At 38.4% G+C, this 17,495-nt stretch overlaps 1 protein-coding gene across 1 annotated transcript; it reads left to right on the plus strand.

Annotated features, from left to right (window-relative positions):
• Positions 1-7,919: 7,919 nt before the first annotated feature.
• On the plus strand, positions 7,920-9,725 carry LOC104428607 (LEAF RUST 10 DISEASE-RESISTANCE LOCUS RECEPTOR-LIKE PROTEIN KINASE-like 1.1). Its single transcript, XM_039307404.1, has 3 exons — positions 7,920-7,960; positions 8,306-8,551; positions 8,626-9,725. The coding sequence occupies exons 2-3, from the start codon at positions 8,347-8,349 to the stop codon at positions 9,588-9,590; spliced, it is 1,170 nt and encodes a 389-aa protein (XP_039163338.1). The 5' UTR covers positions 7,920-7,960; positions 8,306-8,346; the 3' UTR covers positions 9,591-9,725.
• Positions 9,726-17,495: the final 7,770 nt, after the last annotated feature.

Below are 17,495 nucleotides of genomic sequence, written 5' to 3' on the forward strand. Positions count from 1 at the left end.
GCCACGTCATTACTTGTAGAAAGCATCTTAACACGAATTTGCATCTTATGCAGCTAAATTAACATGATGGCAAGGCCACCTAGAATTGATTATATTTTTAATTTCACTGGTTTCTGGTTTATGTTACAAACTTACTAGTTTGATAACTATTTTTCCACGATCATCTTGATTTAAAAACCGAATCACAACAAATGAGCAACGTCAAGACTATATAAACATGTGTGTTTCTTCTTCAAACAAATTATCAGCACATCAATATAATGGGAAAAGTGTCCAAAAAGTCTTAAACCTATTGTACAGTGATTGATTCGGTCCTCTTTTTTCAATTTTGTCAATTTAATGCTAAACATTATGATAATTTTCCAATGTAGTTCATCCAATCAATTTTGATTAAAAATTACTGAAATTGCAATCAAGATATCCATTGCTAACATTAACGGTTTTTTTATTATTTTTTTCCTTTTCTTTTCTTTCTTTGTTTTTCTTGTTTCTACGTTAGTCGATGGCTATAGGTGAGGGCCATAATGCCCTCACCATATGTTCCCAACATTATATTGGGGCGAGGGCAAGGGTGAGGTTGTTGCGGTCATCACCCGTGGTTGGCGATCGGCAACCAGTGGGAAAATAAGGAATAAAAAAGAAAACAAGAAAAGCAAAGAAAAGAAAGGGACAAAAAGAACAAATTCTGAAAATTTAATAAAATCACAAGAATTGTTCATATTTGTGTTAACTGTGTCTCGTAAAACAACTAACATTGATTGGACTATCATGTTAGTGATTTTTGGTCAAAATTAGTTTGATGGACTATATTATATAAAATCATCAAAAAAATTTAAACTAAATTGACAAAATTAAAAATTTTAAGTTTGAATTGGCTATGTACAAGGAATTTTTTTTACAATTATCCGGTGACAAAATAGACTGATTATGCGAAAGTCAATCATTTCAAGACGAGGAGGCGGACACTTTCAAGAAAGAGCTGTGGAGGTTGGATTAGCACCCGTGCTTGTTGATAGATTAAGTGGAACGGAAGGCTTGAAGTATCTATTGTCTACTTGGTATGTCACGGCACCTAAAGTTTTCTTATAGCCGTAATCACTTCGCACATTACATTGCAGTTGCGGTGACTACATCCTAAATCTTTTTTTTCCCCTTTGCTCTTATTTGTTGCTCTATTTGAGACGTCGGATATTTTCCCGAGAAAATCTCTTGTGAGCACTGGTTTTCCGGGAGAAATAAGAATATAGCCTAATAACGTGGTGGGCACTTCAGTTACTAAGTTTATATATGAGTAAAAGAATCTGAACTTTGACCCAGTATGGAAATCAAATTACGGACTCAAAACAGGTCGGGATCAAGGACTAATCTATACGGACTCAATTTGGGCATTTTGTCAAACACGAGGTGGGCACTTCAGTCCCTTACTTTATATATGAGTTTGCAGTAACGATTCACGTCAGTCCATCACAATAAGAGCTAACATTGATAATCAACTCAACATCGATCATTTCAGACTTAAGATTGACGATGTATGAAGTCTCCGTTCCTGTTTTCATTCTAAAACTATGACCGAGAGTAACAAAACGAACTCACATTCATCAAGCTAAATTTTTAGCTCCGAACAGTGAGAAAATCCAAGGAACGATGTTTCTGAAACGTCACCACTGAGATCGCAAGAATGAAACACAAGATAACTTATATGGCTAAGGTTTACCGGAAAAGAAAACCTCCTTTGTTTGTCTCTTTTTCATTTGTCATGTATTTAATTATTTACTTTTGTAATTATATTTATTTTTTAATTTTTTTACTTTTACAAGAATGAATACTTGAAGATTTTTGTTAACATAATAGTTTTGTGCCTACTGTAAGAATAATATAGCATGTTGTGACTTACACATTTTTTGAGAAGTGGACATGCCAATAACTTCTCATTATTATTATTATTATTATTATTATTATTATTATTATTATTATTATTATTATTATTTTTTTATTTTTTTTTTTTTGGTTCAAAACAGTTTGTTATTCTCCTAATGGATTAGGATGGTCACATAAGCATTTCTCATAGTCAATTAAAATTTGGGTGTCAACAAAATTCTCTCCAAAATCTTTCTTGGATAAGTTGATAGCTTTTGTCATTTATGCTCATTATGCTTAGGATATTTACCTTAATGGAATTTTTGGTTGTTTCCGAGAACTAAATCAAATTAATTTACAAATAGAGAGCTTCAGTTGTCAAAGACCCACTGATTTTTTTTTCTTGAACTTATTTTCCTAATTTTGCTTATGTGGTTTGATTTTAATGGGCATAACAGGAGATAAAAGTTTCTAGGTCTTTAATTTTTTGAATTACCCTATTGTAAAGGATCCAACTTGAGGGAACATGTGAAAATAGGAGTCAACTCTTGAAAAAACTTGTCAATTGGGGCAAGATTTGTGCAAGTTCGCTAATTGCGGGTCTATGAATTTCACCGACCTATCATCATCAAAGAGGTAAAGTGATGGATGACATTGCTCCCTTGAGTATCTCTACCTAGCTCTTCTCAAAAGTCTCTTGTTCTAGTCTTCTTGTCCCATTTCCAAGTCAACTGCCGTGTTTAAGCAGCTGCTCTCCTGTCCCCTTTCCAAGTCAACTGCCGTGTTTAAGCAACTACTCTCGCAAGACTAGTAGAAGGAATTGCCAATAACAAGGGCCTTCTTTTCACTTTCCTGTGAGGAATAAAACAGCTTCTCCTTCTTTTTCTTCATCTTCTTCCTATGGTTCCTATTTCACTGAAATCTAATCGATGATGAAACATCTTTTCTAAAAGTTGTTCTTTGGCTTTTGATGAGAGGAGATGGGTTCGGGTTTTGTAACGACTCTAGACAAGAAATATTCAGGCAAATAAGGAATAACTATAACCCTTTATTTCGAACTTCGAACCAAGTTGTACAAACAAACCGTACTAGAATTCAATCAACAATAAGGCTTGAAAATATAACAATTTCCATAGCAATACACATGCACGAACTATGCCAAAATTTAATTGCTAATAAAGCTCAAGAAGGTGCAAAGATGTAACGCTGAAATTTAATCGACGTCACGACATCTATAACAAAGATGCACGCCGGAATTGAATTGACAATGAAACATCGGGATAAAGATATGCATCAGAATTTAATTGACGATACGAATCAGAAAACATGGTATATACCTTTTATCATAGCTTGGTAAGGCGGCCTCTTCCAATTGACGATACGAATTTAATTTTATGTTTTAATTGACTATGTACAAGAATTTTTTTGACAATTATCCGATGACAAAATTGACTGATTATGCCAAAGTCAATCATTTCAAGACGATGAGGTGGACACTTCCAAGAAAGAGCCGTGGTGGTTGGATTAGCACCCATGCCTGTTGATTGGTTAAGTGGAACGAAAGGCTAGAAGTATCAATCGTGCACTTGGTACGTCACGGCACCTAAAGTTTTCTTATAGTCATAACTCAATTCGCACGATACGTTGCAGTTGCTGTGACTATATTCTAAATCTTTTTTTTATCTTTGCTTTTATTTGTTGTTCTATTTGAGACATCAGATATTTTCCCGAGAAAAGCTCTTGCAAGCACTGGTTTTCCGAGAGAAAAAAGAATATAGCCTGATAACTTTCATCATAAGAGTAAAAGAATCTGAACTTTGACCAAGTATGCAAATCAAATTACGGACTCAAAACAGGTCGGGATCAGGGACTAATCTATATGGACCCAATTTGGGCATTTTGTCGAACATATGGTGGGCAGTTTAGTTGCTTAGTTCATTTATGAGTTTGCAGTAACGATTCATGTCAGTCCATCAAAATAAGAGCTAACATAAATAATCAACTCAACATCGATCATTTCAGACTTTAGAATGATCATGTATGAAGTCTCAGTTCCTGTTTTCATTGCAAAATTATGACCGAGAGTAACAAATATTGAACTCACATTCATCAAGCTTAATTTCTAGCTCCAAACAGTGAGAAAAACCAAGCAACGATGTTTCAGAAATGTCGCCAATGAGATCGGAAGAATTAAACGCAAGATAACTTATATGAGCTAAGGTTTATTCAAGAGGTTCAAGAGACCATACTGACAGAGAAAAGCTCCTTTTTTTTAATCACTTTTTATCTCTTTTTCTTTTGTCATGTAATTATTTATTCATTTTCGTTATTTTATTGATTTTTTAATTTTTATACTTTTACAAGAATGAATACTCGAAGATCTTTGTTAGCATAATAATTTTTAGCCTGTAAGAATAATAGCATGTTGTGAATTACAATTTTTTTAAAAAATGGAGCTCAAAACAACTTCTAATTATTTATTTATTTTTGTGTTTCAAAACAGTCTATTATTCTCACAATAGATTAAAACAGTCACATAAGCATTTCTTATACTTGAATAGTCAATTAAAATTGAGGTGTCAACAAAATCCTCTCCAGAATCTTTCTTGGGTAAGCCGATAGCTTCTTCTTCTTCTTCTTCTTCTTCTTTTTATGCTCATTATGCTTAGGATATTTAGTTTAATGGAATTTCTGGCTGTTTCCGGGAACTAACTCCTACTGCTACTTCTTTGAAATTAATTTTCGAATAGAGACCTCCAATTGTCAAAGACCCAATGATTTTGTTTTTTTGTCCTAAACTTATTTTCCTAATTTTGCTTATTTGGCTTGATTTTAATAAGCATAACGGGAGATAAAAATTTCTACGTCTTTTATTTTTTTCATTATCCTCTCTAGCAAAGGATCCAACTTGGGGAATATGTGAAAATAGGAGTCAACTCTTGGAATAACTTGTCAATTGGGGCAAGATTTGTGCAAGTTCGCTAATTACAGGTCTACAGATTTCACCGACCTATCATCGTCAAAGAGGTAAAGTGATGGATGGCATTACTCCCTTGAGTGTCTCCTACTCTTCTCAAAAGTCGCTTGTTCTAGTCTTCTTGTCCCCTTTTCAAGTCAACTGCCGTGTTTAAGCAAATGATCTCACTTGTTCTAGTCTTCTTGTCCCCTTTTCAAGTCAACTGCCGTGTTTAAGCAGCTGATCTCACAAGACTAGTTGAAGGAATTGCCAATAACAAGGCCCCTCTTTCCATTTTCTTGTGAGGAATCAAACAGCTTCTCCTTCTTTTTCTCCCTCTTCTTCCTACCGTTCCATTCTGTTCTTGAGCATTGATACCCTAAAAGAAAAGAAATTTCCTATCTTCGAGACTAGAACCATATCAAAATCCTGGGATGGGTCTACACTGCACTCACACACAAGACTTAGTTTGCACGGCTTTCTACATCTTCTTCATTTTCATCTTAGGAGATCCTATCATGTCGTCGTTGGATGAAGTGTCATATGAAAAGTGCAAACCCAGCCATTGTGGGGGCAATCACGGTCTGAATATAAGTTATCCCTTTTATATTTGTGGAGGAGGAAGAGAATTATGCGGTTACCCTGGATTTGGGATCACTTGTGAAGGAACAAAGCCTACGTATGCTGACTACTCAATTAAAAACATCTCTTACGAGGAGAGCTCCATCGAATTAGCAAGGCTATTGGATACTTCTTGCTTTCTCCCTCGTCCCTTCCCTCTCAATCCCATAGGCATCTTCCTAAAGAACAGCGTTTTTCTTCTTCATACGCTCCAGTTCTTCTATAACTGCACCGGCCCTCTTCCCTTCCCAACATCCCCCGTGATTTGTCCTTCTAACGCCACGTACAACTCCTCTGTTGCGTTACTTCCCTCCCCTTTTCCGTTACTTCCTAATGACACCTTCCATAACCTAACAGAACTCTGCGAGTCATTCTCAATGGTAACAGTACAACTGAAGGGAGGGTTCTCTAATCAAACTAGCAAAGATATCGACTACAAGGAATTGTTGAAGAACGGGCTCCGGTTAAAATGGGATATAACTAACAAGACTTGTACTGGTTGTCGAGAAAGCGGAGGCCGATGTGGACGATCACGAGACACGGACTTTCTGTGCTATTGCCCAAATGGAACCAATCATCCCTTGATATGCAACAGTGGCAGCGGTAAGGTTTTTAGAATTAGGAATAAACAGTTTACGCAATAAGTTCGTCATAATTTATTCTCTCCCCTGAACAGAATGTGGTTGTCACGATGACACAAGTTTTATAACCGTTAGGAGATAGATGCACGCCTAGCTTTGTTAATTATGTCTTCTCCCTTCAGGCCTATTTACTTGGCCTATTCCGCTAACCTTCCCCACTCTCTCCCAAGTCCCAACTCTAACACAACCATAATAGCCCAAATCAAGGCTGGAATTCAGAATGTAATCCTCAAGATGTCACCACGATCGAAGATGTTTCTTCTACTTGTAGCTCTCTACTTTTGCAATTCCAAGCAATCTTCACTACACTTCACACTCTATTCGCTAATTACAATCCTCAGACTTTTACCCAAAAAAAAAAAAATTACAAATAGATTTACACACTACACCCAAGAACAGCAAGAGGATGAACTCAGAGCATAGACTCTTATTCATTTTCCCCCAAATCTACTACTTGGTTGGTTGATTTATAGCCATGAGATCTCAAATGACCATTTGAAATTCAAATCCTACGAGTAGCCTTGATTCTGTCATCTACAATCGCAGAACTCACTTTGTAGCTTCATTGAGAGATTTTCCCAAAGTAGTCGATTCTGCTTCTGTAGCTGCCTGTCATCCTCTGTTGCCTGCACAAATGTGGTGAACGGTTTTGATCTTCTCTAGTCCGTTTTTTTGTGGATTCCAATACCTAAGATCATTTGTACAACACCAATTTGAATTCAAATTACATTGATAAAGAATCTACGTCTTCCCTTCATGATTGTAGAGGCTTATAGCAGAACCCATACGCCATCTATAAGCGAGAACACTTTGTGCATTCAGGCTCATCTGAGCTTCTACGCCCCCAAAATTGTTTGCTTACAACATTTAGGCACTTTCAAGCATATTGACGTCTTTATTTTCTATAGACTATTAACTTTTTAGTCCATCCATCAAAACTCTTCGACGACCACATGCCCTCTAGTTTGTAAAAGTTTTGCATGGTCCAACCAAGCTCATTGACGACTTCATGTCATTTGTTTTGTTCTTCTTCTGTTAGTCCATTCCAATCCTTTTTGGCGATCACACGTCCTCTAGTTTAACCTTTCGAACGTTGACATATTCCTTGTCTAATAACTTGTTCGCCATTTGCAACGTGCATCCAGCTATCAACATATATCGTGTCCAATAGTTTGTTCATCTTTTAGAGCAAAAGTCATTCTACACTCTTAAGACGTCCTATTGCTAACACCGTCTTCATATGAATCTACTAGTATGGTCTGCACACTCAATTGCAGATGTTACCATACTTAAAATGTTTTGTCTTCCTCAAAATATTACAGGCCTCTTTCCTAACAGAATGACTTGAGAGAATGGATACAATTGCACTTAATCATAGAAATCCCACGCCATAGCTCTATGTGCATTGCTCACATTCAACTCATCAGTTTCCGCTTCTCATTTCAGCTTTCCTCGGGTGGAATAATACACAATCGGCATACATGTTTTCTTTCTATGCTAAGTTATCATTTTGCATTGGTGCAACCTCATGAATTCCTTTGCAGAACCTTTAGAACGGAGATCTTATGACAATTGAACTGACTTTTCATGTCAGGAAGATGAATATATAGGACTCTTTTTTGCCAATAAAATGCTCAAGTAGTTGACACGCCTCATTATGAATAGCATACATAAGTTACCCCACTTTATATTTTGAACTTGATCTGCCGTTCACGTTGGGATAGGTTGTGCATCAATTTTAGATCAAATAGGATTGTGGTGAAAGTACAGGCTGTGCTATTCTCCCTTTTATTATTCTCTATTGGCATCCTTTCCCTCAGTTGACCAATCTGCTTTTTCAACTTTGATGCAGGGAAAGGGAGTTTGCGGCGGAAGATCGGACTAGGTGACTTCCTTTTTCTAAGTTTCTTGTCTGCTATCACATTGCCTTCGCTAACCTGAACAAATCAAAGTATAATTAGGACAATCTGTTCCCTGCTTGACATGATAAAACAACAAAGACAGGATCACCTTATTGCAGAAGTATCCTTTCTGGTTTTTACTGCAAACCAATCAAACAATGCTGATCAAATCAAAGTTGGCTGTAGTAAAATCTTCTTCCTTCGTCTTAAGATCTGAACTCTCTGTCCATGCTTCCAGCCAATATAATCCATATGTCCCAGGAAACGACATAAAAGTTAAAAGCATTTTCCTAAATAGGACATTGGTTAATTATCTCCTGGTGCATCAGGTATTGGAATCGGAAGCTTGGCCATCATCCTGTTGTCCTATATGATCTACTTGAAGAAGAATAATGCTTCTTTGAAGTCCCGTTTGAGAAACAGCACCTCACATCCTCAGTCCAATTCAGACATGGAAGAGTGCAATGTCTACTTTGAAGTCCCCATTTTCAACAGTACCGAACTCGAAGAAGCCACAAACAACTTCGCTGCTTCCAATGAACTAGGAGACGGAGGTTTTGGAACTGTTTACTACGGTGAGAAAATGTTCCTTCACTATTCCTCCAAGGGATCTTCAACTGAAAGACATTTTCTACAATGTTCTTAACAGGAAAAATTCAAGATGGGCGGGAAGTAGCAGTGAAGCGCCTATGCGAGCGTAACTATCGGAGGGTAAAGCAGTTCATGAATGAGGTAGAGATCCTAACCCGTTTGCAACACAAAAACCTTGTGTCTCTGTACGGTTGCACTTCTCGTCACAGCCGCGAGCTTCTACTTGTCTATGAGTACATCTTGAATGGCACTGTTGCCGATCATATCCATGGCCAGCGAGCAAACTCTTCTACTACATTGCCTTGGCAAATCCGAATGGGCATAGCCGTAGAGACTGCTACTGCATTGGCTTACCTCCACGCTTCTGACATTGTCCACCGTGACGTGAAAACAAATAACATCCTTCTCGACAAGAATTTTGGGGTTAAAGTTGCGGATTTTGGGCTTTCGAGGCTATTCCCCAACGATGTCTCTCATATCTCAACAGCTCCTCAAGGGACTCCAGGTTATGTGGACCCCGAGTACCATCGGTGCTACCAGCTCACAGAGAAGAGTGATGTCTATAGCTTTGGAGTTGTTCTGATCGAGCTTGTATCATCCAAGCCAGCTGTAGACATAAGCAGAGAAAGGGACGAGATTAATTTGGCCGACTTCGCTATTAACAAGATTCAAAAATGCGCGTTTGGTGAATTGATTGACCCAAATCTAGGATTTGAGTCAGATAGCGAAATCAATAGGATGACAACTTCGGTGGCTGAGTTAGCTTTCCTGTGCTTGCAACAAGATAAGGAAATGAGACCTCCAATGGATGAGGTTTTGGAGGAACTAAAGGCGATTGCATGCAATGAGAATGCTGCAGACATATTTGCTTATGCGGATGAGGGTGAGGCTGTCCTTGCTCCATTTCCTTCACATTACGACGATTCCCACCTACTGAAGAATATGCAGTTGACCCATTCTCGAGTTTCTGTGACTCAAAAGTGGGGTAGCAGCGGCAGTTCTGCTCCTGGTGTTGATGGTTAGATTATCCATGCAGCCTCCTGTCACATACTTTGCACACACGTCAATGCAACTGCAAGTGAGCAGTCATGTATGTTGAGATATTACTGATTTGAGTGCTGAAGGTATGGACATGGTAATAAAGCATTAATGTCAATCTGGCTTGCGCATTATATTGAACCATATATAGGTTATTCAGTTTATCTATTGTTTCGTACCCCATTAAAAGTATCCAACACGACACATGAACATATTGGTTGGCTGAAAAAGAGAACGGCCTATAAACATGAGTAGACTCAACACATAGATGACTATTATATGGAAGTCTTCAGAGACCATCTTTCTCTATGGTTGGTCGTGACTTATATTGAACTTCTGGGAATAAGTACATTATCAGTGCCAAAAGTTGTATACAGCACTCACTTTGGTACCAAAAGTTTCTATCGGATCACTTAAGTGCCAAAAAATTTGAAAAACGATCATTTTAGTGCCAACTTTGATCAAATTGACCGGAAATCCGACGTGGCACTTTTTTATTAATTTTTTAAGCTGACGTGGCTCGCCAGAGAGTACAGTCAACATCTAAACCACAAAACGACGTTGTTCGGCTTCTTTCCCCCAAATCGAAACCCTAAATCCCCAAATTGAGAGAGAGAGAGAGAGAGAGAGAGGGAGAGAGATGAGGCATGTCGTCTTCTTCACAACACCAGCAGTGAACGGCACCAGCAGCAGCAGCAACGCATTAGTAGCAGCACCAGCAACGGCACTAGCGGCGACGGTGATGGTGCACTAGTAGCGGCACCTTCGACCCCTCTTCATCCTCCTCCTCCTCCTCCCTCGCCTCCTATTCTTCCTGCCACTTCTTGCTTGAGCAACAATTTCATTCTCTCCTCGCTCACCTGGTCGAACAGCTACAATGGTGGCCGAGCGACGGTGGCCGAGCGTTGGCGGGCGAACAACGGTGGCCGAGCGGCGAAGAAGAAACCCTAACCTTAATTTCAATCCACGTATGAGCTATACGGCGTTGTTTTTGCGAGGATGTCCATGTATAACGGCAAAACGACATCGTTTCTTGAAGAGGATGGAAAACGGCGTCATTTAAAAGCCGAGCAACTTTTTTTTTTAAATATAAAAGCCATGTAATTAATCTAGCCGGAATTTCTAGCCGGTGGCACCAAAGTGATCGTTTTTTCTCCGATTTAGCACTTAAGTGATCTGACGGAAACTTTTGGCACCAAAGTGAGCACTGTACACAACTTTTGGCACTGATAGTGTACTTATCCCGAACTTCTGTGATATAATCATTCAAGCTTACGACCATGGCGACCTGACATGTGCCGACACATATATCAAGTCTCTTCGCTAAAGTGAGCATGGGGGTGAAAAAGGGAAATATGGGGATAATTTGTTATGGTTGAAGTTCAATTCAAAGTTCTGTCCACTCGGTTTATTCCATCCACACTCTTTTTCCTTTCCGCAAGACCGAGAGATTGGATACTTCAGATTACAAATCCAAGTTTGTCTATGGTTCAATTTGATGTTGTATAAAGGAAAATTATTCTCATAAAGACATTCCTTAGTAATATTATCGTGACTCTCAAAGTCATGCTCTGTCGCAATACCATATCAAATGCAGCAAGTGGTAATCAAATAAAGATAATAACGAATAGAGGGTCCAATAGTAGGTAGAATTTAATGTTCTTTCCATGACCCCTTTTAATCTATGCATTCCCATGATAGGCGAATCTCTAGTTCAAGCTATTCAGGGACAGTCTTTTAGTAGAAACTAATCAGAAATTTAGTTTAGAGCTTAGAGATACTCAGTGATGCTAAGATGGTAACATTTCTAACTATCTGAGCTGTATTTTTCAGAGGATCCTACCAAGCTGAAAAAGAAGAAGCATTTAGAAAGACATTGAGAGTTTTCACAAATACTCACTTTACTTCAGATGACTTTGCCCAACACATTATATCTTCCTTGCATTTTATAGGCATTAAGAGATCACAAACAAATAAGGACCAAGCTCATGGGTCCTAAAACAGACAAAGGCTTCGGAAAATCTAGTCGGGAATTATTTTCAGTGATATGAACAGTAACAATGAACAGTGATTTCCCTAACCTATTGCTATAGTAACTTGCTACAGTGACCTTGCCATGAGCCTATCTTTTGCCTCGGGCATTGTCTTTTGATTCATGGGAGTCAATAATCTCTTCAGTCATGGGCAATGTAGTTATAGTCTCAGTCATTAGAACTATGCATCTTTGCAAGAAGATGTTCTTCGTACTTCTGTTCAAGTTCTGCTAGTCAAATATCAAAGGGACTTGGAATGACTTGTGATGTCTAAGTATTCATCTAGGAGGACTTAGCCTCAAAAGACGTCCTGTGAGGTGAGGAGAGCCACAACAGTTATCAAGCAGGCCAAAGGGCTTCTCCCAAGCGATGTAGGACAACTAAGATCCCTTTAACATGCACCCGGATCCACCTTAACCTGGGTCTGATACCAATTTGGGGAGATTCAGCCTCAAAAGACGTCTTATGAGGCGAGGGGAGCTGCAACGGTTATCAAGCAGGCCAGAGGGCTTCTCCCAAGCTATGTGGGACGACTGAGATCCCTTTAGCATGCACCCTAATCAACATGTGGAATACTCGAATATCACCAATCATCCTAAGTCCCTCTAATATCTGACTCGCAGAACTTGAACAAAAGTATGAAGAACACCTTCTTGCTGAGATGCATAGCTTTGATGACTCATTATGACTATAACACATGTGACAAAAGAGATCGTTGAACTGTAGCAATTCACTGTAGCAATAGGTTAGGAAAATCATTATTCACTATCACCGTTCATATCGCTTAAAATAATTTCCAACGGGATTTTTCGGAGCCTATGTTTGTTTTAGGACCCGTGAGCTGAGTCCTTGTTTGTTTATGACCTCTTAATGCCTATTAAAGGCAAGAAGGATGTAATGTGTTGGGCAGATTCCCTTGAAGTAAAGTGAATGTTTATGAAAACTCTCAATGTCTTTCTAAAACACTTTTTCTTCTCCAACCTGGTAGGATTCTTTGAGAAATGCAGCTCAGATAGTTAGAAATGTTACCATTCGAGCATTCCTGAGTGTCTCTAGGCTCTAAACTAAAAGTCTGAGTAGTTTATGATAACGCTAGTATGAACACCTAAAGGGGGGTGAATAGGTATTAAAGAAGTTTTAGAAGACTTTAACAACTTAATTCGACTTATATGAAAACAATAGATTAAAGATATAAAAGACTGTAAAATGATATATAAGACTGCGAATTAAGTAAAGAGATTAGGGAAAGAGAATTGAAACATAAGGTTTATAGTGGTTCAGCTTAGACCAAGCCTATGTCCACTCTCCCACGCTAACAACCTTCTAGCTGGATTCCACTATGTAATCGACAAGATATTACAACTTTGAGTGCAAACACTTAGTAGTAGATCACACTATCTCACTAAGTCACTCTTTTGGTATTTCTCTCACGATCACAAATGTTTAAGCTCACCAAAGACAAGTGTATGATCGAAAGTCGCTCAGACTTTGGAATTATAAATTCTACACTCCGTTTCTTACTTGCTCGTCGGTCCTTGATCTCCTTAAATACTCCTCCACTTCCAAACTAGTCATTAGACAGTATCTCGAGGATCGTCTTCCAATCTACCCATTGTACAGATCTATATCTAGAAGATTTAGTAGACGTTGAGTGACAAAAGTAGAATCACAAATTGATTATGATCGCCCATACAAACAAAATCTTGGTTTCCATAAGTAAAGCTTCTTCGTATAGAAAGTTCTTGTCCTCAAGATCCAATTGTCAATCAATTAGATTGAGTCAATCAAATCAATCTTGATGTAAAATTCAAACCAGATCACTAGCCGTTATATGATTGGGGCTTGTGTTACGTTCTGTCTCGTTCTGGATGTAAAGTCTGAGAGCAATAGACTTTACAATATGAGTTTGAACCTCTGTTTCTGAACAGATTTAGCTTTAAGGTCTGGACACAGCCTGAATAAATTCAGCTTCAACATAGAGTTTGTCTTCTGATTCTTCATTTACGTTCAGTCTGGAATTTGTCAGAATTGGCAGACTTCTAATGTAGAACAGACTTTGACACTAAAGTCTGGCAGTCTTCAGATTTTGACATAGAAGTCTGGAAATCTTCAGGATATACTTTGGACATGTGTTACGTTCAGTTTTTTGGCTGTCTTTAGACTTTCACAATATCATTTACATGTTCTATTATCTGCATGGTCTATTACTTAACCATTAAATACGTTAGTAGCCTTTGATTTATTTTGTCATCTTTAAAACATCATAAGGGATTTCCCTAACAGTTTACTACTGAAAGACTATCCTTGAAGGGCTTGAACAAGAGATTCGCCTATCGTGGGAAGGTATACCTATAGAAAACTAACTCCGTCTTCCTTTGTTCTAAGCGTAGGTCCATTCATTGGTTTGTCGCTTGATGGGGATGCTTCTTCATGAGTCCTGGAGAATCCTGGAGTGTCAACAGGTAGGTTTGGCTTAGGCCAATTTGATGGTTATGCATAGTAAGATGATAAGGACAAAGGTCCTAGATCATAGGGGTCTTGAGAATGAAGGCCCCCTCATTAGGCATAGGGTTCTTAAGGTAATTGTGCAGGATCATCAGTATATATCATTTCTTGCTCATATGATGGAGGTGTCCTTACTTGCTTGAATTCTTTAAGTGTTTCTTTAGCTTTTGGTGTGAGGTCATAATAATCTCATGCAGTGGGTACAATGTAATTCCATACGTCTTCAGGGATGGTTTTGTTTTCCCGACATAAAACCCTATGGAGCTCTCGATACTGGTGCTCACAGTAACCAACACAGTCGGGCAAGGACTTGTAAATACTGGCTTCTTTAAGGTGTGGCTGAGGTTTATAGGATATGGTTCCTATACTTTGTGGTGCAATGGCAATAGTGCCATTGTTTCGTACAAAAGCCCATGATCGACGAAGAAATGCAACAGTGTGGATCTTTAGGTCTGGTCAGACAGTTTTTAGCTCTTGATGTAGTATGTGCTTCTAATGAGTTGGAGGATAGAACCAATTAAGAAAAGCCAAGAGGTTTCTGCCACTTTCCTTTTTAATGTTTCGGCCTAGCCCGAATATCTTGGTTAGGTTGGCAATGAACCTTCTAGTTGGGATTTTGATAGCTATTAAGTACTTATTGGTTAAGTACCATAACAACCATTGAAGCTTATCAAGGAAATCATCTTCCTTCTAAATCAAGGGGTGTATGAATAGATAACTGAGTTTAATCCAAAGAGATAAAGAATTGAACATCCATTGAATTTGAATAGATTTGTGTGACATTGCCACATGAGGTTTTCCAGATTTTCAATGAGACTGTTATTCTAGATTTGTTCAATAATTTCCTAGGGGTATTGTCAGCTTGCCCAATCTCGTATCTTTTTATCTTATACTTTTTGTTGTGGTGAAAAGTATGGAAATTATGTCTCATGATGTATATGTTGATTTCTGTTAGTGCCTTTGGTGTAGACAAGAAGTCAACAAGCACATTCTTTTTTTCCAACAACGTGTTTGGTTTCGAAAGAATATTTTGAAAACCATTTAACCCATCGAAGCAGTTGAGAATGCGGAATCTACTTCTGTTTGAACTTGGTCATCTAAGGAAAAGATGTCATGTCTAGCTCCACCAAGAAGTGATGGCTGGTGAGATGGAATTCAAACTTTTTTATTCCATTTTTTACAGCCAAGGTTTCTTTGAAAGTGGAATGAATGCATTTCAACTTGAGAAAATTTTCCACTTTTGTAGGCACACAAGTGTCGCTTACCATCAGTGTAGCACCCCGAACCCTTCGCAGGTCGCCACAAGCACCGATGTTACATCTTTCTACCCTTTTGTTCTACACTTAGAAGAAGCGTCGTTATTCACGGGCATTTTTTTTTTTTAAAAGCGGTCCCGGCGCGACTCACTAGCGGAAGCAAATTAAAGCATCACCATCTCTCCCCTACCAACCATGATACCAATACACACCACTAATCACCATAATTTTTATAGACAAGCCACGACACCTCGGTTTTTCTCACTTAAACACCCAAAATTTAACATGCAAACAACATTCAAGCATGCAAGAGAAGCTAGAGGACTCCCACTTGCCTCTAGACTACACGAATCGGCGGCACACGGTGGCGAGCACGGTGGCACACAGCGGACGGACGGCGGTTCCTCCTCTCTCTCGGCCGCTCCCCCTCTCTCTCGCACAATCTCTCTCTCACACTCTCTTGGGCGAACCGGCCACTCCTCTCTCTCTCTTCCCTTTTATTCCCCCCTAGAGCTCATCATTTGTAATGATTGCTTTGCCTCCTAACTAGCCAATGCATGCCCTTCTTCTTGCCACTTGTCCTATTGCATGCATCATGGGCCTTGGGCTTTTGGGCTTGGGCTTCCTCTTCTTGGGCCGACGACAGCCCCCCTTTAGTGGGCCTAATTGGGCCGACTAACTTGGCCCATCAAGGCTTCGGCCAATGGGCCTAAGGCCCATCCCAAAAATTAACTTTTTTTCCCTTTTTTTTTTTTGAATTTCTTCTATAAATATTTTTAAATTTTAATTTCCAACATGGCCAAAGTCTTGTGACATTTTGTTTATTGAAATTTAATTTATAAAGTGCATGGCCAAGCATAGATTATTAATCTATCAAATTTAAATTTTCACAATCATATGCACAAATCATCTAATTAAAAGACTAATGGCTAAAGCATAAACCTTAGAAATTTTATCACCTAATTAAGGACTTTAACACACCTTATGGCTTGACATTGAATTTTGGGATGCCACAATCAGTTTCTTCGAACATGATGGTTGCCCAATAGTCATCACTGGCATCAATCTGGAGAATTATTTTTCCGTCGATGGAATTTGTAATGGGTGAAGAGTTTGCATAATCTCCTTAAGTTCAGTGACTGCTTTAATATGAGATTTTCTCCAAGGTGAAGGATTCTTTTTTAGCATTCATTGTAATGGAATCGACAGTTTTGCAATGTTAGGAACAATTTCTCTAAGATAATTAATTATCCCAAGAAATTACTAAACTTGCTTTGTGTTGAAGTTCTCTTCTGGAAACTTTAGCAATTCTTGAGTAATAGGTGGATCTGGATAATATGTACCTTTGTTAAGGTGCATCCCGAGAAATTCAATTTTTGTTTGGGCAATATTCATCTTTCTCTAGAAAAGCATAATCACATGCTGCTTTACGATGTTTGCAAACTACCCAAGAAGTTTGTGGTTGGAATTTTCATCAGGGCTGTAGAGTAAGATGTCATCAATGTATACTATTGTGCTTGATAAAATTGGTAGGAAAATTTGACACATGGCTTTTTGGAATAAGGATGGAGCCACCTTTAGGCCAAAAGGAAGAACCTTTTATTGGAAATGCTGGTTCAGAATACATAACCTTGTTTTGGGCCTATTTTCAGGATGAATGCCCAATCGCCAAAATCCAACCTTAAGATTAAATTTGGAATAAATGTGGGCTTTGTATAATCTAGCAAAAGGGGAATTTCTTGAAGGAAATGGGAATTTGTCTTCTTGGAGAAAAATATTAAGAGGCTGGTAGTTTATTACCAGCTGCATCTTTCCTCTATTTTGCTCAACACATTTGTTGACATAAAAGGCTTCGTAGGCCCATTGAGAATCTGAACTTCAATAAAGTATTGTTGTAATAGTTTTGAGCATTCCTTTTGAGCTTGAGAGACAGGATGTTCTGTTTGCATTCCCATGTGACTCGACTTGGTCAGATTTATATCTTCATTTTCTTAAGGGAAGGCAAATAAAGAATTCCGGATTTTTCCATAAGAGATGAGAACATTTTTTAGAAAATTCAGAATGGGATTTTGAACAAGATTCTAACAATTTTTGGA

This window comes from Eucalyptus grandis, chromosome 2, assembly GCF_016545825.1.
Source record: "Eucalyptus grandis isolate ANBG69807.140 chromosome 2, ASM1654582v1, whole genome shotgun sequence".
NCBI classification, from domain to species: Eukaryota; Viridiplantae; Streptophyta; class Magnoliopsida; order Myrtales; family Myrtaceae; genus Eucalyptus; species Eucalyptus grandis.